The 26,309-nt window shown below is 48.8% G+C and overlaps 1 protein-coding gene across 7 annotated transcripts in view; it reads left to right on the top strand.

Annotated features, from left to right (window-relative positions):
• The first annotated feature begins 4,094 nt into the window (after window positions 1-4,094).
• Window positions 4,095-26,309, top strand: part of VAV2 (vav guanine nucleotide exchange factor 2) — a 116,203-nt gene continuing 93,988 nt past the window's right edge. For 2 of the 7 annotated variants that reach the window (XM_030286364.4, XM_012578327.5), the window contains exon 1: window positions 4,097-4,744. In XM_030286364.4, the coding sequence (XP_030142224.3) occupies window positions 4,541-4,744 (204 nt within the window). In that variant the 5' untranslated portion in view covers window positions 4,097-4,540. Of the gene's footprint in view, window positions 4,745-26,309 lie in introns of all 7 variants that reach the window. The other 5 variants (XM_012578328.5, XM_012578329.5, XM_030286366.4 and 2 more) reach the window with 4 other exon arrangements.

Raw genomic sequence — 26,309 nt, 5'->3', positions numbered from 1 at the left:
GTTGGGATGGAGCCCTGGGGAGGATTTTAATTAGTGAGAGTGTCCCAGTGTCAGCGCTCGGGGACACACAGAATCACGGGATATGATTCCATGCAGGTGCTTTTATTGATAACTCTGGGAATCAGGGGTACAAACCCAAATCTGACTCCCACGTGGCTTTCCAGCTGAACATATTTTATATTCTATCATTATACAACTTACATATTAATTATTAAACTTATATTGTTCTATTGTATACATTGACATGAGTTTCTCGTGATCTTTCTTAGGCCCCTGACCACAGTTTCTCATGATTATTCTTATGATTAAACAGTAATTATATTTAATTACTAAACAATCATCACATCTAACAATTATATCAGTTATCATGTACTGGCTACACAGGTGCAGTTCTAGCAAAGTACAAAGTCTTCATGTACTTCGGGTATTTATTTATCTTTCCAGGGCCTACTAAGCTTAATTTTCCTTTTAACCCTAAATCCCCATGATTTAAAAACCCTTTTACTATCCCCAGCAGCACGCTGATGGCGCTGGGAGCTGTTAACTGGTGTTCAGCCCAGCTGGGGCATCCCAAAATGAGTTTTTTCCACAGAGAAAAGCCCAGGGAAGTGCCAGCTCCACCTTCTTGGTGCCTGAGGTCAGAACCTTCAGCAGAGGAGTTGCACCCAGGCCAAACAAAGAGTGGCTGAGTACAGGAGGAGAATCCAGTTCACCCCTTGTGCGTGGCACGGAGCTGTGCCAGGTTCATTTTCCTGCTCCTTTCCGTGCTCTGGGAGGTGGTTCCTGTAGGAAAAGCTCTGCTGGCAGCGCTGTTAGCAGCAGAATTAATTGCAGATAATTGCAGTGGCTGTGGCAGGGCACACCTTGTCTGGGCAGGTAGATCAGGCGTGTGATGAGCCAGGCAGAGGATTATTGTCTGCAGGCAGCAGCTGAACGCTTTGGTGGCCCTGTGGTTTCCCCCCTTTAATCAAACAGTGGGGTTTGCAAAGCTTTCCTAAAATAGTCGGTGAAAGGAGATCACAAAATGGGAGGGCAATGCTGCAAGTGGCACGCAGGCTGTGTGCCAGCTGCCGTGCCAGCAGCCGGGCTGGCTCCTGCCCTGGGCACCCTGCTCCACTGGACACACATCCCTGGCACCCACACCGCTCCCTGCACGCCTGGGCTCCTCCAGAAGGTGGCAATGGCAATCCACAGACACTGCGAAATGAGGATTTCCCGGCGGTGTTTAAGGGATGTTTTCAGAGGGGCTGCACCGGGGCTGCTTCTCTGCACGTGGAGAACAATAAACATTGCAGGAAATGCACTTTTCTTGGAAATGTGGGCACGTCCCGGGTATTTTGGGGTTGATTTGTAAGGTATGGTATTGATAGTAAAAGGGTTTTAAAATCATGGGGATTTAGGGTGAACAGGAAAATAAGCTTAGTAGGCCCTGAAAAAATAAATATCTTTAGCACATGAAGAACTTGTACTTGCTAGAACTGCACTATGTAACTAGTACATGATAAATGATATAATTGTTAGATGTGATGATTGTTTAGTAATTAAATGTAATTACTGTTTAATCAGAAAGAATAATCATGAGAAACTGTGGTCAGGGACCTAAGAAAAATCACGAGAAACTCATGTCAATGTATACAATAGAACAATACAAGTTTAATAATTAATGTGTAAGTTATATAACAATAGAATATAAAATACGTTCAGCTCAAAAGCCATGTCAGAGTCAGATTTGGGTTTGTACCCCGACTCCCAGAGCTCTCAATAAAAGCACCTGCACATGATCATATCCTGTGATTCTGTGTGTTTCTGAACGCTGACAGTATCCTCATACATGTTAGTGCATTTTATTTCCTTCCTTCCTTCCTTCCTTCCTTCCTTCCTTCCTTCCTTCCTTCCTTCCTTCCTTCCTTCCTTCCTTCCTTCCTTCGGACAAAAAAAAGCACGTGGAGCAAAGTCTGAGTGGAGAGAAGCTCCACGCTGGGTCCTCAGCAGAGTGTGGTGTCAGCTCCTGCCCTGCCTGGCTGTCATTCCCTGTCCTTCCCTGGCTGTCTGTCATTCCCTGTCCTTCCCTGGCTGTCTGTCATTCCCTGGCTGTCATTCCCAGCAATACCAAGAGTCAGGAGAGGGGACCACCAGCCCCAGCACAAAATCCAACCTCTTGAATTCATCCAATCTCCCTTTTAACTTTAGATGCACCTTGAAAACAGCACCTGGCCCCTCTCCATCCCCTCCCCATCCTCCTGCAGGACACTTTGTACAATCTGCAGCTCACAGCTCACCAGCCTGTGCTGGATTCAAGCTCCTCCTGAGCCTGGCTGCGCAGGTTTTGGTTGTTTTTGTTTTTCCTGCTCTCAGAAATGCCTCTGCCATCAGCATTTGGGTTGCTGCAGAGGTAGGGAGGAGCGTGCTTGCTCCAACACCTCCCACGCAGAGCCTGGCCCTGCAGCTGCAGGGATCGCTCCCAAGTGTCCAGGGGCCAAGAACGCTTTTTATTACTCAGTAAAAAAGCGAGGCTGTGCTCGCAGCTTTAATTATGCACATACAATAAACTCCTCTGTTGTCATCTACCTACAGACCTGACCTCACACGGCAGGCTGGCTCTAAAACCAAAATTATCCCTGGCACGACTCCACTGCCTTCAGTAGCCTCGTGATCCCTGCCCATGGGTGCTGTTGGAGGGCAGAAACGCTTGGTGAGGAGCTAAAAGAGCAGGAAAATCACTCTGAGAAAGCACCTCCTGGGGTTATGGGGAGTGTGGGCTGAGATCTGGGTACTCCCAGGGCAGGGCGCAGCTCTGATGGGGAGACCGGAGCGGGTGGATGGATGCTGCTCCCTCTTGGCTGGCGCTGCTCACACCCTGCCCTGGCCCAGGGTTGAGCTCTGGACAGCTCAAAAAAACCCCCAAAACTTTCCTTGGAATATTAAACAATTGTTTTCATCGGAGAGATCCTCTTTCCTAGATTGAAAAGGAAGGATCATGGCTGTAGAGTTGTTCTTTCTCCTTTATCTCCGCCTGGCTCCATTTGGAAGAGATTAGTGTTGCATTTGTTTGACATCCAGGTTAATAGCTTCCCTTCGTCCCAGTCCCGGCTTCCGCTTTTGGCTATCTGGAACGCCGGGCTGGAAATTCATCGGCAAACTCCGGGGAGAAAACCTCGGAAGAAAACTCAGAACAGATTTGAAAAGAGGCTGTTCTAAGCCGCGCTGATTTGGAAGGAAGCCACCGGTGAAAATTAGAGATTTTTTCAAGAGTTTGCTGCCAAGGAGTTAATGCCCGAGAGTCGAGGTTTTTAATAAATACGCTGGTAATTAATTATAGGAGTCGCCCTCCCGTTTGAAAGCCAAGGAACGCGATGGCTTGTTTGGGTTCGACACCTCCCCTGCAGTATTTGCAGCCCAAACAGGGGATGAGGGGTGGGACAGAGGGGTGGGACAGAGCGGGGTCTGTGTGTGCGTGTGCGGCCCGGGGGAGCCCTGGGGAGGGGATACCCCAATAAATGGGGCTCTGCGAAGAGAAGCGGGGCTCTGGGCGGCTTTCCCGGAATAGGGAGAGGAGCGGCAGGAGGGAGGGAGGGATACAAGGGAGGGGAGAGGAAGGGGAAAAAAAAAAAACAAAAAACCAAACCAAAACAAAACAAAAAAAAAGAAAAAAAAAAAACTCAAAAAAAAACCCACAAAAAAACAAACAAAAAAACCCCAAACAAACAAAAAAAAACCCCCAAAAAACCTAAAAGAAGGAAAAAAATCCCCAACTAAAAAAAACCCCAAAAAACCCAAAAAACAAAACAAAACAAAAAACAAACAAAAAAAAAACCCAAAAAAACCCAAACAAAAAAAACCCCCAAAACCAAAACCTAAAAGAAGGGGAAAAAAAACCAACAAAAAAACCCCAAAAAACCAAAACAAAACACCCCCCAAAAAAACCCCAAAAACATAAAAAAAACCCAGGAGAAATAAAGAAGAACGGGGGGGGAAATGAAAAAAATATAATGGGGAATAAAGCAGGCTGTGAGGCGAAGCGTGGCCAGAGGCTCCCGCAGACAAAGGGGCGGCGGGGCGGGCCGGGGGCGGGCCGGGGCCGCTCCGCCGCCCGGGGCGGGCAGAGCTCCGCTCGTCCCCGCGGCCGCTGCCCGCCCGGGCCGCGCAAGTTCTCCCGGAGTTGCGCTGACCCCGCCGTGCCCGCCCGTCCCTCCGCCGCTTTGTTCCCGGAGATGCAGCACGCCTAACCCCGGCCCGGGCGCTGGGGCCGCAGCGGGGGTAGGGGCAGCCCTCCTCCGCCGGAAAACTCCGCGCCGCCCTCCTTCCTCCTCCTCTTCCTCCTCCTCCTCCTCCTCCTGCCGCTGCCGCTCGCAGCCCCGGCGCGGAGCGATGCTCTGGGGGCCGGCGGGCGGCGATGGAGCGGGGCGGTAGCGCGGAGCCGCCGAGCACAGCGGCCCCTGGGGCGGCCGCCCGCGGCCCCTGAGCGCCCACAGGAGCAGCAGCAGGAGGAGGAGGACGAGGAGGAGGAGGAAGGCCGGGGGCGAGCCAGCAGAGCGCGGCCATGGAGGAGTGGCGGCAGTGCGGCCGCTGGCTGATCGACTGCAAAGTTTTGCCCCCGAACCACCGGGTGGTCTGGCCCTCGGCCGTGGTCTTCGACCTGGCGCAGGCGCTGCGGGACGGGGTGCTGCTGTGCCAGCTGCTGCACAACCTCTCCCCCGGCTCCATCGACCTCAAGGACATCAACTTCAGGCCGCAGATGTCCCAGGTAAGGAGCGCTGCACGGAGGGGTGGCTGCCCGGGGAACCCCCCTGGAGCACCTGGATCCCTCTGGATGCGGCTGCTGCTCTCCCCAACTTGGGATGGGATGCGGGGATGGGATGGATGCTTCACCCCCCGGATACCCGGCAGCCCCTCCCAGGCTTTATCCCCCCAGGCAGGACGGGAAAAGCTCCGGAGAGAGGAGAGAGAGCACCAAAACATCCCCCTCGTATTTACAGTGATGGCGAAACAAAAGCAAATAACAGGGCTAAGAGGAGGAGGAGATGGGATTATATCGGGGGTTTTCACGGAGGCGCTGCTTCGTCTGGGATGTGCGGGAGGAGCGGGACGAAACTTTGGCTGGGAAGACTCGAAGCAAAATAAATGAATAAATTTATGAAAACACACCAAGCCCGGTCGGGCAGGGAGCGGGGCCAGTGAAGTGACCGAGCCCTGGTGCTGCATCCCCGCAGTGGGAGATGATGGGGGGCTCAGGGCAGGTACCCCAATTTCACCCCTGCCCCGCTCTCATCGAGGCTCTCCCATTTGGGTCCTTTAAAAGGGCTCCATCCTTGGAAGTGTTGCCAGTTCCTGGTTGGTTTGGTGGAAGGAGGATTAAACAAACGGGGAAAAAAGAAAAAAAAAGAAAAAAAAGTAAAATCAGCTCAGGTTGTTTTGTGTCTGAGTGTTCCGCTGGTGTTTTTGCAAGCTGAGCTGTAGGTATTTGCATGGGAATCGGGAAGTGAAATCGATTAGAACGAACGAAATGGGGGTTTGGGGGTTTGTGCCGGCAGCCCCTGTGTTGACAAGCTCATTTTCGAGTGCCGGCTTTTATTTTTGAACAGCAGGTTCTAGCGGGGAAATCTGAAGGGAAACTTTCTATCCTTAACTTGGCTGAAACCTTCAAGGATGAATAACCTCCAGTGCCCACACGAGCTGTGTTCCTGTGCTGTGAGAGTGAATCCCTCTCCCCTTTTTTCTGCTGGAATTTCCTTCCAGGACAATGTTTGGTTTTTTTTTCCAGCTGTTTGTCCCCTTCACCCAGCAGGACACAACCACGTGTGGCTGCTGTGGCTCAGGACAGCCTGGAGCTCCCAAATTTGGAGCCCCTCTTTGGGGAGCAAAGGGAACACTTTGCTGTGAGGATGTCCTTGATCCTGGGATGGGAATCCCCAGCCCTGTGCTGAAACAGCCCCGAGTAAATAACAACACGTCCTGATGCTCTTCCCAGGGTGGAACAATGCTGGGAGATTTCCTCTTGGCTTCCCAGGCTATGAACTGATCAAACTGTTTTCCGCTCAGGCTGGTGTTTCCAAATTCAAACTGCCCTGCAGGAGCTGTGGATGTGGAGGGCTGGAGCTGTCCTAGAACGTGCTGAGAAGGGCACGCTGTGTTTTGGAGGTTTTTTTTTAAGGGAATACTGTAATCCTACAAAGCTAATTTTGGTGCGGTAGCTGCCCTGTGAGGAGTTCAGGATGGGTTTAAAGATGTGGCACTTGGGGACGTGGTTTAGTGGCAGATTTGGCAGTGCTGGGTTATGGGTTGGACTCGATTTTAGAGGGTTTTTGCAGCCTAAACTCTGGTTCTGTGGGAGCTGTGTTGCAGGGAGGATCTGGAATGGTTTGGAGAGCAGGCTCCTGCTGTCCCTGCCGAGGCAGGAGTTTTGCTGCTTGCAGGGGAGAGTTTGCAGCCCTGCTGTCTTTAATAAAATTGCTTTCTGCTTATCCCACCTGGCTGCTTGCACAGCTTTAAGGGGGTGTGTGAGGGGACTGACTGGGATGGGTTTGGTCTCTGAAAATCGGGTCATAAGAGGGGACCAGCACAGAGCTGAGCCCACAGGAGCTGCAGAGCATCACCTGGTGTGGCAGTGGATGCTCTGGTGAGGCTCAGCTGATGCCTCAGCCAGGATGGGTCCCAAACCACTCTGGAGTCAGCCTTTATATTTGATGTGTTTGGTGCCCTTTTGGTAATTCCTGGGTTTGGGAATTTGGCTTCTTCCCAGGGTGGTTAAAGGCGCCTTCTGCTGCCCTGAGGTGATGGGGAGGAAGGGGCTGAGCCCAACCACAGAGGGGACAAACACCCCTGTGGCTCTGGGGGAGCAGTTCAGTGTCTCTAGGCCAAATTCCAGAGGAATAATGTAGGAATCCATCTTTGTCACCCGGCTGTGATGTGCTCAGACACGGGCTAGGGATGTGCCGAGGAACTTCAGAGGCTGTTTCTGATGATAAATGCACATTTTGCCTGGCTGGCTGGACTGGCTAACCGGCTGTCTGCCTCACTAGAGAGCTCATTTTGTTATTAATCAGGTGAAATGCCAGGGGACAAGACACTTGTGCTAGACTTGAAACACCCAGTAATACTCTGTCTCCCGCTGAATTAAGTGAGGTGTGCAGGTGTGCAGCGAGAAACAGAGTTTTGCCTGAGGTGAGCAGTGTTTCAAAGGCCAGAGGTGAAATCACATCTCTGCAGAAGAAATGCTTTAAGATCCAGGCACTTGTGTGTTATTTTTTAAATCCTTTTCTGTGCGCTAATCTGTTTTTCCTTGCAGCTGTTGGGGTGTTGGTGGAGCAGGGAGGCTGCAGGGACTGATGCTCCTGCTGTGGAGAGATGGGCTGGGGTCCCCTAAAATCTCCCCAACCTCCTAAAAACTCCCCGTGTTTGCTCAGCAGAGAGGCCAGGCTGGCCAGGCAGCAGTGGTTTAATACATGGTGCTTAATTAAATAAATGAGGTACATCATTCCCCGTTAGGTTGCAGCCTGAAGTTGTTTCATTTTCATGCTCAGTTCCAGAGACCCAAATCTGCAGTTTTGGTGGTGCCTGGGAGGATGGGATGACCCAAAGGACTTCCAGAGTGGCCAACAAAATAAACAGGAAAAACAATCTTGAGTCCCAGCTCTCTGCTGAGAGGCTGGTTTTGATGAGCCTGGAGTAAAACTTCATTTCTGCTCCTTGCTTCTGCTGCTGAGGCTGTTTCTGGGGAGCTGGGAAGTGGCATGAGGGGGATTGTCCTCGGTGCTTATTGATCATTATGGCTGCTACAGTGATTGGATTTCTGGGGGTGTCATGCAGGGGGATTTTCCAGCCAGCTGGGAGAGTGTGGTGCAGAGGAGATTTGAATTTGCAGGTGGGAGCAGAGGTAGGAGCCCCCCAGAACCCCACAGCCATCCCCAGACCCCACTCCTCTCCCCATTCCCCTTCCTAACTCCAGTCCTCACTCACTGTGTGCTCTTGTGAGCGAGACACAGATCTTCAAGCTTTGCATTTTCGTCAGTAATTAGGTTTGAATCTTAATTTTGTTAAATCTCTGGTCAAATACAAATTAAATGACTCTCCACTCACGTTTCAGCATAAAAGAAGACGTGCAATAAAACACCTGCGTGTTTGGGTGAGGTTGATATTTGGTGCTGTGAGTTTTGTGAGGTTTTCCTTTTTCTTTTTTTTTTTTTTTCTTTTTTTTTATTTGGCATTTGCCTTAGATAAAATTAATTCTTCCTGACAGGGCCTTGGATATGTTTGGAGGTTGGAAGGGAAGGCTGCTCCCTCTCAGGAGCACAGACCTCGTGGGGGCTGCATCAGCTGTGCCAGACACCTTTGCAAATGTGGGATTTGATCAGGAATTACCCAGGAAAACTGAGGGATCTGCGAGTTTCCTGCAGAGTTCCAGATCACTGTCCCTCCTCTGGTTCAGTCTCCTCCCTCGTGGGGATGCTGTGGAGGGCATTTCTGCTCCCAGTTTTGCAGCTGAAGGAAAATGGGTTAATTAATTAAAGGGAGAACAACAAGGGGAGAAAGAAGCAATAATCCCCCAGCTCCTGCCCCACTGCCCTGTCCTGGCTGCAATCTCTGGGGGTTCAGAGAGGTGGAAATTGGTGCCTGCACAAAGCTGTGGTGATGTGATTTAACACCAGGAGTCTCACTGCACTCACCCCTCCTCACTGAGCTCTGGACACTGCTCAGTATCTTCATTTTCCTGCTCCAGAACCTCCTGGAAAACTTGGAAATGAAGCAGCCACGGAGTGAATGTGTTGGTGGGTGCAGTTGAAGTTAGCAGTAATGGCCAGCTCATTAAAGATTCTTATTTTGAAGCGTATTGACATCTCTCCAGAGGGAATCCAGCCCTCCCTGGAGGCTGATGAGAGGCAGCAAACCTAATTGGAGTGATGGCTGGGCTGCCCACTGCTCTGCTTTGCTCTTACTGGCAGAAAAATGACTGCCAGGATGGATGGCTGCAGCCCCCACGCCTGCCTGAGCTGTCACATGCCTCTGTACCTGTTGTTTTTTATTTCATTTGCCACCAAAATCCTGTTTATTGGTGCTGGAGGTGCTGGTTTGCTGTGACAGCTTGAGAGCAGGTGGCTTGGAGCCTCCCCCAGGTACAGGGGAGGTGGAGGATTTGGGGCAGGTAATTATTCACAAGGTTCGGGGTTTTTTCAAGTGCCTCTTGAAGGCTTTATAGCTACAAGGCTTGTAATTGCTTCCATATGTCATGATAGGAGTTAAATATAATTCAGTATTATCAGGGCTGGCTGGGTGGGTTCTTTGAGCAAGGTTTGTGTAGCCACTCTTTGATTTTTTTTTTTACCCTGCTCAGCTCTTCTGGCTTTTTATTTACTCTCTGCTTTTTTGAAAGTGAGTTCTGTTCCAAAAAAAAAAAAAAAAAACCAAAAAAAAACACCCCAAAAAACAAACAAAAAAAGGGCTGTGAAAAATAGCCTCGTTGCATATCCCTGTTTATGTGTCTCACTGACTTCCCGTGGAGATGTGCTGAGCCTCAGAGAGGGAAAAAAGGTGCTCTGTGTGTCCAGCCAGGCTCGTGAGCTCCTTGCAAAGCAGGAGCTGCTGCTGCTCTCCTGCCCGTGCCAAGCAGAGCCCTCCAACCCTCTGCCAGCAGAGGTGAGACCCTCTTGGTGACCCTGAACCTGTGGCTGAAGGCTCATAAATATTCTGGTGGGGCAAGGAGGAGGTGGAGAGTGTTGGATGGATGCTGTGAGCTGTGCCAAGCAGCCTGAAAAGCAGCGAAAACTTTATTTTTTTTCCTTTTTCCGCGCTCTTGAATGATTGATGAGAAATAAATACCTGCATTAAACACCTACCAGCAACAGGCTCTTGAATGAATAGATGGCTTTAAAAAAACAATGCTATAAAAAAGGGTGATTTGGTCTTTTTTTTTTGGCTGGTCCATCCTGCCCGGTGGTGACCCGGGGCAGGGGGTGCCTGGGGGCTGGGTCCCTCCAGAGAGGAGCAGGAGGATTTTTAGGAGGATTTTTAGGAGGATTTTTAGGAGGATTTTTGGCACTGGCACTGCCCAGCTGCTTAGTCTGGCTGAGGAATTAGGGAAATGAGGGAATTTGGGGTGGCAGGGCTGAGCATCCCCAACTTTTGTGGGTGTGGGAGCCCCAGACCCTTTTCCATCAGCTCATCTGGAACCAGAAGGGACCTGATTTTTTGGCAGGGATGGAAATGTTGCTTCAGACTGACCCCAGGGCAAATTTTTGATCTTTTTTTTTGTCATTTCTTAAAGAGACAAAGCCTTTTCCCAGTGCTGGAGCTCTTCCCCTTCTCCAGCTGGGTTGAGAAATGGCTCAAAGGTTCTCATCCCAAAAATCCCAGCAAAAGGTTGGGGCTTTTTTGGGACAGAGCTGGGCTGGGAGGATCAGGATCCCGTTGATTTAGGGTGCAGTGGGAATGAGGGGGTGCAGGGCTGCGAGGTGCCTGTGTGGGGTTGGAGAGGATTGATGGAGAGGTGGTGGAGTTTGGGAATTGCAGAGAATTTTGGGGGAATTGCACTGAATTTTGGGGGAATTGCAGTGAGTTTGGGGAATTGCAGTGAGTTTGGGGGGATTGCAGTGAGCTTGTCAACACTTCTGGGAACTGAAGACTCTGCTTTGATTTTTAAAGCATGGATCCCCCTTCTTTGAGCTGTCCAGCAGGACATAATAAATTTTAAAATAAATAACATTTTTGTATTTATAAATATAGAAATATACAAATATAAATATATAAACAGATAACTATAAATATATAACTATAAATATAGAAATATAGAAATATACAAATATAAATATATAAACATATAACTATAAATATATAAATATAAAATATAAGTATAAAATATATAAATATAATATTTTTTTCAAATTTATAAATACAATTTTTTATAAATTTTTATTTCCTCATGCCACTGGCAGCATCACTTTGCTCCTTTGGACTTGCAGGGATCCTAAAACAGTCTTGTGGCTCTGCCCCCAGCCCAGGGCTTGCTCGGTGCCCATCAGGGTGACCCTGTCCCGTTAATGCTGTGTCCATCTGCTGCCCAGCTGTCCCTGCAGCATCCTCACAGCCCTGGGGCTCCTGGGGATGCTGTCCCTGCTGCCAGTGTCACCCCCAGCCCTCCTGCCAGGGTGATAAATATGTTTTATATATCAAATATGGGCTAGGGGTAGATGGGTAAAAGATATAAATATATTTATATGTAAATGAGATTGTATTTCTTTAACAGCTGTTTAAACCCTGGAAATCCAGGGATGGGATTTGGGTGACCCCCAGGTTCACCTGCCACGTGTCCTGCTGGGTTCCAAACCTCAGTGCTCCTTTTACAGGAGGGGGGAGGAATGAAGAATGAAATTTCTTCATTTGCCATCAAAATGCTGTTTATTGGTGATGTAGGTGCTGGTTTGCTGTGACAAAGATAGCTTAATCACAGTCTGCCTTTGACACCTCCAAGCTCAGAGCTGATGAAATTGCTGTTGGATTTCCCCTTCAAAAAAAAAAAAAAAAAAAGAAAAAAAAAAGAAAAAAGAAAAAAGAAAAAAAAAAGGCCTGGAGAAAGGTCTGCTTCTAATAAAAGTGACTTTTCCTCCCTGCTTGCTCCCAGAATCCCAGGGATGGACAGGCAGGGCTGGGCTCTCCCTCCTGCCTGCTCTTTGCTGCAGGTTGCAGACAGAGAGCAGAACTTTGTACAAAACAAATCCCTGCTGCTCCCCAGCTGTCTCATCCCTGGGCCCTGTGCTTGGGATTTTTTTTTTCCCTGCACATTCTGGGGATTTGCTTTTTCCCTGCACATTCCGTTCTTCTGGGAGTGTTTGTCTGAGGTCCTGGACTAGCCCAGCCCTGCAGTATAATCTGAATTATCTGTAAGGTTTAGCTCAGATGTCCTAACCTGAAAGGCTTTTTTGGGCGTTTATATCTGTGATGGGTGTTTGGACTGTGTGAGTCCCCTCCTCCTGTGTCAGGGGGTGTTTGTGCTGTACCTAAAGCCACGAGGTGTAGAAGGAATTGTGAAAATAACAGATGGATCAGCTTGCTGGTCTGTGGAGGCTCTGTAAAAAAACCCAGTTCTCCTCAGGAAGGTCACTGTAGTGTTTGGCCATCAGATTTCCCAGCCTTCTCTAACCAGTCCTGCAGAATAAATTTTTGGACACCTCTTTGGATCTCTTTTTTGGACACTTGTCTGGAGTCCCCAAGCAGTTGTTCCAGCCTGATGTCAGAGCTGCCAGCCCTTCCTGCCCCGGGACAAAGGACATGCCTGCCCCTTGTCCCTGCTCTGGGGAGGTAATGTGGAATCTATTCCTGTTTTGTAGCCCTGTCTGGACAGGCAGGATTCAGCTGCAGGAGCTCCTCTGCCTCCTTGGACAGCCCCAGCCTGACTCACATCCTGCCTTGCTCCTCCTGGATCCAGTGACCTCTGCATCAGTGGACTCCGTGCTACAGACCCGCCAGTAAATCACATTTTAAAAGCAGATTTTATTCACTGGGATGCCTCTGGGCTTCTCAGGATTGGGTTTTCCTGCTTGCTGGACCTGGGGAGCATCTCCCTCTCAGCCAGGGCTCCCTCCCAGAGCTGCTTTGGGTGATGGAGCTGGTTTGGCATGGGGAGGTGCTGCCAGCTGCTTTTGGATGTGCTGGTGCTGGGAGCTTGGGAGGGCTCTGTGCCTCTCTGGGCTGTCCCCTGGTGCTCCAGCAGCCACCATGACCCTGTGCCTGCCCCCCCTGGGGCCTTGCTTTGGCCCCCAAACCACCAGGATTTGGTAAAGGAGGAGAGGGGGAAGGTTAAAAGGTTCCCATGGATGAAATTTGCTCTTTCTCTTCCAGCATTTGCCTTAACACTGATGGAGGGGGGAAGTAAATTGGCCCTTTTGTAGCATTTATATCTTTTGGTGTGTTTTGTAGTGGTTTGCAGCTAAATGCAACATCTGGTATCTGAGGAGGGAACAGAGGAAGTTTGTGGCTGGGGAAGGGGAGGAGCAGGAGGAGTGATTTGTGTTCAGCACCACAAACACTGAATTATCTGTGAAATCCACGGAACTCGGGGGCACCCAGAGCCTGGAAAACAAATGTACAGCCAGCCTGGCAGCAGGGCACTGCCTGTGCCAGCTGTGCCAGCTCCTGATCCCTGCAGGAAAACCCCATGGCAGGGTCTGGCAGTGTGGCCTTGCCCAGCTGCTGCCCCACTGGGAGTTGTTCTTGCTGGCTTTGCTTTTTTTTGGGTTTGTCAGAACTTGGAATACTCTCAGAGCACTCAGGTTCGTGCAGGATAAAGGTTTTTCCTTTTTGCTCCAGAGAGGCTGGGCTTTGTGGCAGAAGCAATGAGAATCTCTGATGGTATAAATACGTTTTATATATCAAATATGGGCTAGGGGTAGATGTGTAAAAGATAAAAAATATATTTAAATAAGATTGTGTTTCTTTAACAGCTGGAGTGTGTTTAAACCCTGGAAATCCCAGGCTGAGTGGCATGGCCCCAGGACAGGAAATGTGCACATGGAGACCCTTTGTGTTTATGGGAAGCACTTTCTCATGTCACTGATCTTCCAAGAAAATCACTGGTGAGCCTTGGAGAGGGGAGGAGACAAAACATAAAAAAAAAGAGAGACAAGACTTTTCCTCTCATAGCTGTGGGAGAATTGTGCCTTTAAACAGGAAATAAACCAGAAAATTTCCTAATAAACCCAGCAGAAGAGTTAATGAGGGTTGTGTTGTTTTTTTTTTTTTTTTTTTCCCTTTATAGATCAGCTTCTACATCTTTATTTTCCTGCTGCAGGTTTGCAGCTGTTGAGCACTGGGTGGCTGAACTGGCCCTGGGGCTCCCTTTAGTGGCCCTCTGGCAGGGTGTAAATGGCTTTATTCTGCTGCCTGGCCAGAGCCCAGGTGATGGCAGAGCTCTGGATTTTGGGGACAGGGCATTATTGTGGTGCTGTGGCAGCTTCCATCTCTGGGGTTATGCTTTTAGGATTATCTGCTCCTGAAAAGATGGGGCTGTCTTGTAGAAAAAATTTAAGTTTTCAAACTTAAAATTTTCAAATGTTAAGTTTTCAAGCTGCACAGTAGAGCTAAAAACTTTATGTTGTCAAAGGATTGGAGGCGTGGAGCCAGGCCAGCAGGAACCATCCCAGGAGGTGTGGGGCTGCCTCTAAAAAAGGGAATTTTTCAGGGTGAAGTTGCAGGAGATAAAATGTGAGGTTTGCTGAGCTGTCTAGTGCTGGGAGTGGATATTCCCAGGGAGGTGTCCCTGCCCCTCCTGTGCATCCCTCCCCATGGCTGATTCACTGAGCATCTCCCTGTGGTTTTGGTTCTGGGGATTTAGGAGTGGGTATTGCTTGAGCATAAAGAATTCTGCAGAAAAGTGGAGTTTTTGAAGGGTTTTCTGAAAGGATGAAAAGTTTCATCTGGGATTTTACCATGAATCTTCCCTGAGTGGGTTTGTCACAGGGCAGGCTCCTGGCTGGCATCACAGATTTGTTACCTCACTTTAACCCTTCCTCATCCATCATTTTTGGGCTCCCCAGGGGTTGGGATGGAGGGAGGACACTTCAAGGGACATCCCACCTTTAAGTGCTGCCACTCCCTGCAGCTTTGGCCACTTGGAGCTGATCCTATCAGTGGTGAGAACTTCACCTGGGATGCAGAAAACGTGGTCAGGTGCCCTGAGCAGCCAAACCTGTTCTTTGGTGGGAGGCTCAGAGGCCAGAGAAACATTTTGCTGTTCCCTTGCTGCATTTTCCACCCTCAGCGTGCTCAGGTGCACGTCACCAAGCTGTCCCCACATGGAGAACACCTAAATATTTTTAGTTTTTTTCCTAGAGGTGACAAAGGTTAGAAGTGAATTTTCCTTGGATGGACAGCTGGGTTATCTTGGGAAGGGTAATGAGGAGGTTTTAATGAAGCTACAGTATCTGCCTGAGAGTGGGGTTTTAGCCAGGTTGTTGCAAGAAGCATTTCTAATTAGGAGAGATTTAATTCCAGATTTTTGTCATCTCCCCCCCCTTCCCTCTTAATTATATTTGCTAACGTGTTTAACAGCTTTCCCTTCAGAAAAGAACAATTTATTCAAAGGTCATAAATAGATCCTGGCATTAATTACTCCAGGAGCCACACTGGGCTGCTCTGGAGAAAGCAACTCCATGGGGAATGCTAAACCTTTCACACTTGGATTTATCTGGGCTTGAAATGACTTTGTTTGCACACACCCCCCATCAAAGACACCTCCAAAAAACCCCAAACAGCTGATTGCATCCACATTTGTGCCCAGCTGAAAACCCACTGGGACCTTGTAGCTAATTTCCCTGAGTTTTTTTGTGCAATCCTGTAAATCACAGCCTCTCCCTTGATCTCTTTAAATTTGTTTTATAAGATTTGGGGGCGTTTTTGTGGAGTAGTTTGGGATGCCATGGTTGCTGTGGGTGCTGAGCTGGAGCAGGGAGAGCAAAGCCTGGCTGGGGGCAGTGGCAGGACAGGGCTGAGCTGTTCCTCCTCCTCCTCAGCCCAGCTTAGGTTAATGGTTTTTGTAACCTCCAGATTTTGGAGTGGCTGCAACATCTGTTCCAAGTGATAATAATGCAGTGCTGAGGGGGAATTAGCATACAGCTGCCAGGGTGGGGGAGAGCCTCTATAGAAAAATAAATGAATTTATTGATGGAAGATGAAGCCTCATTGCGTTTTCATAGTTCTGGTGATTTTGGCAGCGTGGGCAAAATCTGTTCCCGTGCAGTGGGAAAGGATGGGGCTGGGATGTGGGACTGATGTGATTTGAGGCACCAGTGTCCTTTGTTTTGTCATTTCACCCAAAGCCAAGAGTACTTTTTGCTGGCTTTTAGGCTCTTTTTGAAGGCTCAATCTGCCAGATGAGCCCTCTTGCCTGGGCTGGGCTGGCTGTGTGGGGGGAATATTTAATATTTCTGGGAATATCTCTGCTGTCTCAGGGACCTGACCCAGTGGGTGGCATCCCTGCACGTTGTGCTCATCAAAATCTCTTTTTCTTGCACTTTGCCTCTTGCTGTGGTCACCAGGAGCTGCAGGTTTGTGTTGGCACTCCCAAAATGTGTTCCCCGTGCTGGTCCCTGTCCATCCTTCATCACCCTCAGGGATCAGGATCCTGCTCACCCTGGGCAGGAGTCTGACCCACAGCTCTGCACCAGCATTGAGGTTAAATATTTCTATGACTCTTCCTCCCCTGGTGTTTTTCCTGGCATCCTGTGATGTGACAGTTTAATTTTTCCTTGAGGGAAGGCAGACAAATGTTGCTTTTGTTGCTTTGAGGAAATGCAGAAGAACGTGACTCAAGTGTTCTCTGAAGCCTTGCAGACTTGAAAGCAAATTTTAAATGCTCAGGTTTTAAAATTTATAAACCCAGAATAATGATTGGTAAGATTCTGGACTCCCCTCCTTGTAGAAGAATAAAAAAAATTAAACTGAAGCCAACCCACATTCAGCTTTGAGCTCCACCAGCAAGAACTGAGTGAACAGAATGACCTGTTTTATGTGGGAACAAAAACCATCTTAAACCTGATTTAACTGGATGTGAATGAAAGGAGTGAGAGTAAAACTTCAATAAATCCAGAGCCAAAGATGTGGCTCTGTGTGTGCAGGGATGTTGAACCCCCTGAGCTGGGGCAGAGGGAAAGAACAACCCCCTGTAGCCACCAGGTTTTCCAGAGTTTATTCACAGGAAAATCTGCTCAAATCTTGTTTTGGTATTTTTTTTTACCTGCTGATTTAGAGTTGTTGTTTTTTTTTTTTTTAATTTTTATTTGTTTTATTGGGGTTTTTTTTTTTTTTTTTGTTTTTTTTGATAGACAGCTCTTCTAGCAGCAGTGTCAGGGTGTGAGGATGCTGTGTGACACAGCCACGGTGTCAGGAGGGTTCTGGCTCTCTAAAAACCCGTTATTCAGCTGAGCAGGGCTGTCATTACCTGCCTCTGGTGCTGCTGAGGCAGGAGGAGCTGTCACAAAAGGAGATATTTCACTTGTCTGTGCTCCAGGTGCCTTAATAACTGCTTGGGTTTGTCTCTGGCACATCCAGGCTGGGAATGCTGGAGGATCAATGTGGAGCTTCTCCTCCCTCCACCCACTGAAGGTTTTTACTCAAAAATTGGACAAAAAATCCTCCTGGCGCTGCCTGCTCATCCCACCCAGGGCTGGCTCAGGACTTTGGGGTTTGACATTTCCAGTGTCTGAGGAACTGGAATGGATCTTCAGCCTCCCACCCTGCTCTCCTCAGCTCTGGCACGCTGGTGTTGTGCTGCCTGGAATCCCAGGATAACCAAAATCCCAGGGGCTGATTGGGTCATGCCCAGCCCAGGGCTCCACGTGGGTGTTTTGGCATTGTTATTCCTGAAAAACTTCTGCAGGGCTTTTCTGGGGGAAAAAAAATACAAAAAACATTGGATTTTTGGTTCTGTTTGGTTGGATTTTTACAGTTCTGTGGGTTTAGGGCAGCTGTGAAAAGCCAGCTGTGGGGATGGTGCTCTGGGCTGCTTGCACACCCTGGTTCTTTAGGAATCTCCCTTAGCAGTGGATGTGAGAACCCAAAAAAGCCATTTACCTGTTACTGTTTGCATTCCTTTGGGTTATTTGCGTTACTTTTTGGGTTATTTTGGTGTCACTCATGGATTGCCAGGTCCAAGCTCCACTTGGTACCAGGCCCTTTGCAAACAGAGGCTGTGATCCTGGCAGAGGCTATCCAGATAACCTGGGAATGCAGAGCACCTCGGGAGAACCACTGGCCAGAGGGATTGGTTGTCTGTCGGAATCTGTGCTATTGATGATTCCGAAATTGCAAAAAGTCTCTGTCTTTCTGCCCAGCTGCCAAAGAAGAAGCCATAATCCGTCTGTGCTGGTTCCAAGGGCTTGTCTCCCTCAGCCTCTCCTCTCTGGGAGCCCCTTGCCACAGCTCCAGCAGACAGATGTTGCTCACTGCCCAAACCCTGAACAGGGAATGCAGCTCCTGGTGCAGTGTGCTCCAGGAAAAGCCTCCATCTGCTCCGTGAGTGTGAGCAGAAGTGACAGGTCACGATGACTTTACATGACATGTTATTTTTGCTGCCCTCCCCGAGGCACTCAGCAGCTGGAGAGCCTTTCCCCCCCGAGCTGGAGGCAGCGCTGCTTTGAGTAAGAGCTTTTTGCATTGGAAGCTACACCTTGGGAGAGATGTTTTATTTCCCTGGCTGTTTATAGCCCTGTGAAATACTGTGGAGCCTTCATTTTCCCCCACTTTGCATGGTCTCCATTGCATTATGCAGAGGAACAATTTATTCCTAACAGCTCAGCCTAATGTGTGCCACAGCCATTTCCACAGGAGCCAGACCTGCCTTAATGTTTGCTGGATGGCTTTTTAAATGCATCGTGCTGGCTCTTAAGCCAGGATTTTTAATAACTCCTGCTCAGTGCTGAGTGTACATAAGTCTGACAAAAACCTTCGTGTTTCTTCTCACACCTTAATTTTGTGCTTAAAAAAATCCCTCCCAAGGTCCACGCTCTGTGTGTGTGTGTTGGTGGAGGCAGTTGCTAAGAGAAGGGATAATTTAAAGCAGAAGGAAGTCATACATGCAGTTGTACTAAAAATTAACTTCAGTTGGGTGGTACTTAGGAAACTAAAGCAGGGATGCTGCCAAAAAACAAAAAAGAAAAGGTGAAATGAAGAGTCTGCCTTTGACTGGGTGTTGATAGTGTCTTAACTGGGTCAATAAAGTCACTTTAGTTTGTGGGTCAGTGAGCTTTTTTAGGGCTGCTGCCTGTTTAGACTTATTGATCCTCTCCCATTAAGCTCCAAATATTGTCCTTTCCTGTCCAGACAATTCTCAGCCCGGTCCAGCAGAGTGGGTGGCTTTGGAAGGAGATGGAGTGGAGCTGCTGAGAAGGAATCAGATGCTGCTGCCAGTTCCCCTCTTCACCCCTCTGGCTGAAACACAGCATTAATGGTCCAGCCCAACATGTCCCTGGGGCCTTATCTGCATCCTCAAATTGTACCAAATTAATTAGCCTGGCACAGCAAAAGCAACCCAACCTTCCCTAACGCTCTGCAAATGCAATTACCCTGCTACCAGAGTTTATTTGAGATATTCCAATTAACAGCCAGCTTTGCTTGTGCACTGTCTGGTGGAGCTGCTGCTGTCTGGCTGGTAAATACCTCATTAAATCCTGTTCCATGGAATCCCAGGCTGGTTTGGGTTGGAAGGGACCTGGATGCTCATCCCCCTTGCACTGGGGCAGGTTGTTCCAGGGGAAATGATGTCCTGGGGAAATATCTGGGTTTGACAGGACCCAGCTCCGTGCAGGAATGGAGGGAAGCTCCCAGAGAGCCAACCTGGATTTTCCCATTGTCTCACAGGGAGATTTTCCAGAGGAGTTTTCCTGCTTAACAGAGTGTAAATCAGTGCAGAATTAGCCAAGTGTTGTGCTTGTGATTAATCCCCAACATGCAGCTTCCCATGAAATAATTTACCAAAGCCTACTTTGAAAAAATACAGCCCCCCTCACAAAACCACAAAATAATGTTCTTCCTTGTTTTTAGCAGAGAAAAAAAAAGGATAAAAAACATAAAAAATATTTCTCTGCTCGTGGATGTTTAACCCCTGTTAGCCTGGCTCAGAAAGGAGGACTTGCCTTAACAGAAAATATGATCTGGAAACTGTTCAGTCAAAGCATCCAGGAGATTTTGGGAGGATTTCCAACCCCCTCCAGCCTCAGGTGCCAGCTTTGGGGGCACCCCTGATGTGTTACTGTAATAAATGAGTGTTAGGAGCTGCCAGGAATGGGATGTGGGTGTTAAATTAGAGGGTCCTGCTAGCTTGTTATCCTCCCCAAGCATTAATTTATATCAATATCCAGAGCCTTGTTTCCCGTAATCGCTGGGATCTGTTCTCAGTGGTGGTTTTTATGAGCTGGGGACCTGACCTTTTTAAGCAGCTTTACAAATTAAGTAGCCGGTAGATTAATTTTTCTGTAGCCTGTTTTCATCGTGGGGAGCAGGAACTGTTCCGCATTGCTGGGGCAGTAAATTTTACCTCTGGAGCTTGGGAAGAGAGGGGGGAAAAAAAAATCTTCCAGATAAGGTAAAATAGTCACATCCTCAAGGACAGATTGGAATAAATTGGGCAGAAATGAAGCTCCCCTTGTTCTAATTCAGGGGAGGTCAGGGACAGGGTTGTGCCCAAATCCAGGGAGGTCTGGAGTCTGTGGCCAAAATTTAAGCAGAAAGATCTTTAATTCATCGTGGTAAAAAGTCTCTTGATGCTTTAGCAAACTTCCCAAAACCAGATTAAATTCTGGCTGGAGTCTCTCATTCAATTCCACCCTTGCAAAAAAACAACTTGTAATGGGATTTCCTTTTTGTTGCCTGTTTTGTTCCTGTGCTGTGGGTTGGGATAATTGAGCTGGGCACGTTCAGAGCCACTAGTGGGGCTGGTTCAGGACAGCCCTGGCCCTTCCGGGGCTCAGAGCATCCTTCCCACAATTGGGGTTTCCTTTCAAATAAGGTGCCAGGATCAAGGATTGATGCCTCTTGTGCTTTCACTGATGTGTCAGAGTGATTGCAGTGATGCTTGATACTCTTTAGTAAGGAATTAAACCTCTCCCTTTCCTCCACGAGGGCTGAAAGTGCTTAATTGAAATCTTACAGATAAAATGCAGCTTCTAATCTTAAAATCTTAAAAAAAAAAAACCACCAAGCAACATCACAGTAATGCCAGTGGCCTCTTCATCCTCCCCTTGATCAAAGTTCATTCTGATTTTTATCTCGTGCCTACATTAAATATGATGGTTAACCTTCAGATTTCCTGTCTTGGCCTCCCAAGCTTTGTGATACTTGCAGTTACTCTTCAGTTAATTAATTTCCTTGCAGTGCTGCAAGGAGAGGAACTGATACCCTGAATGCAAATTGCCCAGGGCAGCACAAGTGCTTTAGGTAAAAAAAGAAAAATGGGTGTTTGTGCCTGTGCTGGTGGGTGGGTTTTCCTTTCCTGGGACAAAGGGATGGATTTGGGGCTGATCTGTTTGGGCAAGTAGGATTTTGGGAGGTGCTCTGAAGCTTTCTGGAGTCTGGTAGAGTTGTTCATGCTGGAGGAGCATTGCACAGGTTGGTTGGCCCAGGGGCACCCCACGGCCCCGTTTCTGCTGCTTTTTGGGGTGAAAAAGGTGCTGAGCTGCTGGAGCTGCCTCAGCTCTGCCCTGAGGAGCTGATGGCAGCGCAGAGCCCTGATGTGCTGCCACGAGCACCCAGGGACCTGTTAAAAAGCACATTTGGGGCTCAGTGGTGTGAAAATGCTGCTTGATTTCGTGTGCATCAGTCCTCCAGAGTGTGAGAAGTGTCGTGCTTTTAATTCCTTCTCTAGGCAGGAGCTGGGGGGTGTCTTTCAGCATCATTACCTGGTGCCATTAAGTGAAATGTTCTGAGAATTTGTTGTCTGCTTCTAAAATGCCATCCCGACCCCTGGGGTAACATTTTGGGGCTGTTTCTCTGCAGACCCACTGGCCTGGTTTCCAGCAGCCCAGGAGGTGCCACCCAGCCCTGGTGTCACCCTGCCTGTCACCAGGGCTGGGCTGTTTCCATCTCCTGGCGTGCAGAACTCTGCTGCTCTGGGAGCTGAACTCTCCCCTCCAGCTCTGATCTGCTGGGCAAGGCTCTGCAAAGCTCACCACAACAAGCATTTGAAGTTTTTCCAGGCTTTTATTTCCTCCCTCACCCGTTTCAAAGGTAAAAGCTGCGAGTTATAAATGTTTTCCTTGGCTGAGAGTTTGCTTTGCAGTGGTGATTTCCCTGCTTGGGCGCTGTGGGATGAATGTGGCAGGAGTTTGTTTGTTCTGCCTCCTGGCAGGTACCCTGGCACTTCTTGCACCGAGGAAAACACCACATTTAGCTCTAATTTTGGAGGCTTTGTGAGAGTGAAGTGAGGCTAATTGGAAAGGAGTCACCCCACAGCGTGACTGCGTGCAGAAAAATTGCATTTTACCCACGATGGATGAATAATGCCATGGCAGCTATACAAGCTCTTCCCAGAATAGTCTTTTGGATGTTGGAAGATTGCATGCTGCTGGTCTGATGGCAGAATTTCTAAAATCAGATTTCTTGAGATGCTTTAAGAAAGCAGAGTCTGTAGTGAGGTTGCTGTGTGCCCTGAAATGAGGATGTTCCTGTCAGCTCAGGGGTGTTTGGGATCATAGAAATCACAGATTTTATGGAAGGGACCATAAAGCTCATTGGAGCCATGGGCAGGGACCTTCCAGATATAAATGAATATTTAAAACCTACTTACATGGGACTCCTCTATAACTGATATATAAAGATTTTTAATTCAGCTTGCATGTTTAATTATTATTTAATTATCTGTTTTGACAATTTTGCATGAATGACGCTGCAGAAACCCTCCAGTCCCACTTTGTGGTTCACAGAAGTTTCAGAACTTGGCTGTTCACATTTTTTCAGGGCAGCTTGGTTTTAAAGAGACAAAAATGAGTTGTGGGAATGTCTTGAATGAGCCCAGGCTTGTGGGCTGCTGCCTGCACCCAATGCTGGACGTGACAAGGCTCTGTTTGCTGATTTGCTGTTATTGACTCATCTGAGAGCTGCACCAGAGATCTCCTCATCACTTTTCTGTCAAAAGTTCATCAGGGTTCTGTTCCCTGGGCCAGCCTGAGGAGCAGGAGGAGAATTCCTGCCTGGAAAGTTCCCTGGAAGAGGAATGTAACTCTAGCTGGGCTTATGCAATTCCTCCTTTTCCTCAAGAGCAGCTGAGTGGTCTGTTGTAATTCGATTGTCATGCTCCAGGTCAAGTCCTTTCTCAAAGCTTTGGGTTGGCCCAAATGTTTTGAGTTTTCTCTGCAGGAGCCTTCCCACGCATGGAGTTATCTCATTTCTTCATCAGCTCCCATCAGGGTTTATTTTTCACATGTCCCATCTCTTATCTGTGGTTGTGTTTTTGGAGTGAAGTGTGATCCTGGGTGAGGCAAACACCAGCTTAGGAATCACAGCAATACTATGACCTAAAACATCTCTTTTTATTCTTTTCTTTATTCTTTTTTTTTCCTTTTTCCCCTCCCTTTTTAAACTGAGTTCCCCTGATGGAGCTGTGTTTCTTCCAGCAAGAAGAGAAAAAGGCTGGGTTTGAGGAGTGTGGAAGGGAACTCTTCATTCAGTTCCTGGGCAGGTTGAGCAATCCCTCCCAGTTCTCCTGCTCCCAGGCTTTCTGCAGCCTCAGATTTAATTGCTCAGGAAGATCAATCCCAGCCTGGATTTATCAGTCTGCTGTGGAGACACCCAGATCTGGCATGCAGGAGCCTGAGATTCCTGGATTCTGGGAGAAAGCCCAAAAGAACCACCATGGATGGATTTGCTGGGGTGCTGGTGAACCTTGGAAGTTTCTGGGTTTCTCCTCTGGAGCAGGTGATGATCCTTGGTGGTCTGCCCACACTCAGGGGTGCAAAACCTCTGCTCCCTGCCTTGCCATCCATCCCCCAGGAGCTGCTGGACACCAGAGAGGGGCTGTGCCCACCTGGTTTTGCCAGAAACTCTTGTTATTCCTGGGATTGGCTCTTCAGGTCTCTTAGAGATATCCTAAAAGATCAATTTCTAGGGAACAATCAGCAACAGAGGGATTTGAGAGGACACAGCCTCCGGGAAGGTACAGGTTGATATTAGGAAAAAAAATTTCACTGAAAGAATAGTAAAGTACTGGAATTGTCTTCCCAGGGAGGTGGTGGAATCAGCATCTCTGGATGTGTTTAAAAAAAGACTGGACATGGCACTTGGTGCTATAGTCTGGTTGTGGTGTTAGGGCACGGGTTGGACTTGATGATCTTAGAGGTCTCTTCCAACCTCATTATTCTGTGAATTTGTGATTGGACTGGGGTTCTCCAGAGCCTCAGTGGGAAGGGTTTGGCTTACACAAACCTCATGCCTGGGGCTGGTGGGGTTGCAGCAGTGCTGAACCTGTTGGACCCGCTGGATTTGGGGTGGCTGGGGGAATTTCAGCCCTTGTAAGCACCGTGGATGAAACCCTCCCAGGCATTGCAATTAAAGCCTTAAAACCTTAATTATTCTGCCTTTCCCAGTGTCTGCAGGCCGGGGAGGGCTCCACAAAGGAGGGAAGTACTGTCAGCAGTGGCAGGTCCAGCGTTTTCTTCGGGAAGTTGCAGCTTCCTTCCTCTCATTTAGAGCCCCTGAGTGCTGTGGGGTGACCCTCGGATGGACAGACGGACGGAGCCCGGCGTTCCCCCGGGAGTGTGGGATCTGCTGGCTCCTGGCACAGCTCCCAGAGCCTCCCCTGTCACCAGGGAGAGGTTTTGGGGAGGCCATCAGTGCTGCTGGGGGTTCACCTTCAGCACACAAACGTCTCTTCCCTCTGGGCTCAGGGATGTCACCGGATCCTGGTCCCCTCCTCCAGCCCTGAGTTATCCTGGACTCTCAGCTGCCTGATGGATGGGGGGTTTTAGCCACATTTACAGCCTTCCTTTTGCTTTTCCTTTTATTTTTTTTTTTCCCATGTTGAAATGGGGGAAATGAACCTGGCAGTCTTCATGGGGAGTTCAGGAAAACTTCCCTTGGATAAAATAGGATGAGCTCTTGGAGCCTTGGGCTTGGCAGGGTGACAGCAGCCCGCTCTGAGTGTCCTCTGCCTCTGGGGCTGAGGTTTGGGACCTCTGGGTATTTAACAGATGTTTTACTTTTATTTTGTAGTTTTTAATTATTTTTTCACAATTCCATCCCTACTCTGGTTTCCAGCTCATGGGTTTTATATTGTTAACCGAGACCTCTTCCCTTTGCGACACCATGATGGGAAGTTCCTATGGGGGATCTTGGTCCTTTTGAACCATGCCAGGGTGATGATGAATGAAGGTTTAAGGATCAGCAGGACCAGAGCAGGGCTTGGCAGCCTGTCCTGCCCTGCTGCTGGACCCTTGGTGTGCTTCTCTTGGGCAAGGTGGAAGCTCCTGGTGGGTTTGTGCAGGAATTTTTCATCCCCCCTGAGCTCTGGCTGATTTTCCTCCTTTTTTTTGCTGCAGGTTTGCTTTCCCCCAGCCCTCCCAGTGCCCTGCTATGGGTGTTTGCTGAAATCCATGGTTGCTTTCCCTCAGGTGCTTTCCTAGGGATAAATGGTGCTTGTGAGAGGATGTGAGAAGGAGAAGCTGTGGAGAGGTCAGCCCTCATCAGTGTTTCAGGCTCATTAATCAGCCTCCCTAAGTGGAATTTGCCCAGCCCCGGAGCGCTCAGCAATGGGAATGGCTTTGAAAGGCAGGGGGGGGGTGAAATAATAGTGCTAAACTGTTTGAGAAATAATTTCATTCTCCACTTCTGAATAGATAAATCTGCTGTCCAACAACCTGAAATTTAATCTGTCCATCTGGAGTAATTGATGAGCTGCGACTTGAATCCAAATGCGATTCTCTCGGAATTCTCTGCAGGGAGGTTTTGTGCTGCCTCTGCACCAGAGACAATGGGGCGAAGCTGGGGAGGAGCAAAGCCAGGGGGAACAAAGCCATGGGAGATTTGGTGCTGCTGGGAGAGGGAATCCGAGCTCCACTGGTGCTTTTGACTCAGTGCTGGTCCCAAAACTGTCCTGGGGAGGCCTTGATGTGGAGGGGAGCTGGATGGGGCAGAACCATTGGGAGAGGTCAGATACAGATCCCTTCCCTTCCCCTCCCTTCCAGAGCTGTGGAAATGTTGGTAGCCGTGGAATTCTGTGTGCTCTCAGGTCTGTTTGCAGAGCTGAGCGTGGTGTCTGTGCCCAGGACCATGGCTGGTGGCTCCCCAGGTTGTTTTGGATGCCCAGGAGGGTGGTGGCAGGACTGGGAATTTGTGTGGTTGGTGCTCCCTTGCACCAGGGCAGATCTCAGGACCCTGCTGAGCTCTGGCCTCGCTCGAAGCAGATAAATGACACCACTGATTTTGGGTCTGACAGGTGCTGAATGAGCCCCATGGAGAACATTGATTTCTCTCTCTCTTTTTTCTCCTGCTGAATGTTTGCCTGTCCAAAGGTGTGATTGACTGGTGACTAAAATGGCCTCGGCACAGCCCATGTTCAATTGGAGCTAATTTTAACATGTGGCTGTTGAGGAACAGTCTTGAGCCAAGAATTCATCATCTTCCACCAGCAGCGACCTCGAAATGCCAAGAAAATAAAAAGCACAAGATGACACTTTGCAGATTGGCCACGGAAAAAGGGCCAGGAGTGAATTGTGCTGGGTGTCCCCATCTGGACTTGTGGTGCTGGAAGAGTGAGGGTGAAACCCACCTGCAGTTGTCACCCCGAGTGGTGGCTTTTCCTGTGGGCAGCGTGGTGGCCTTGCTGTGCTGCCAGCTCC

Source organism: Taeniopygia guttata, chromosome 17, assembly GCF_048771995.1.
Source record: "Taeniopygia guttata chromosome 17, bTaeGut7.mat, whole genome shotgun sequence".
NCBI classification, from domain to species: Eukaryota; Metazoa; Chordata; class Aves; order Passeriformes; family Estrildidae; genus Taeniopygia; species Taeniopygia guttata.
Note: the sequence above shows the minus strand (reverse complement) of the source record. Positions and strands in the feature narration are given on the sequence as shown.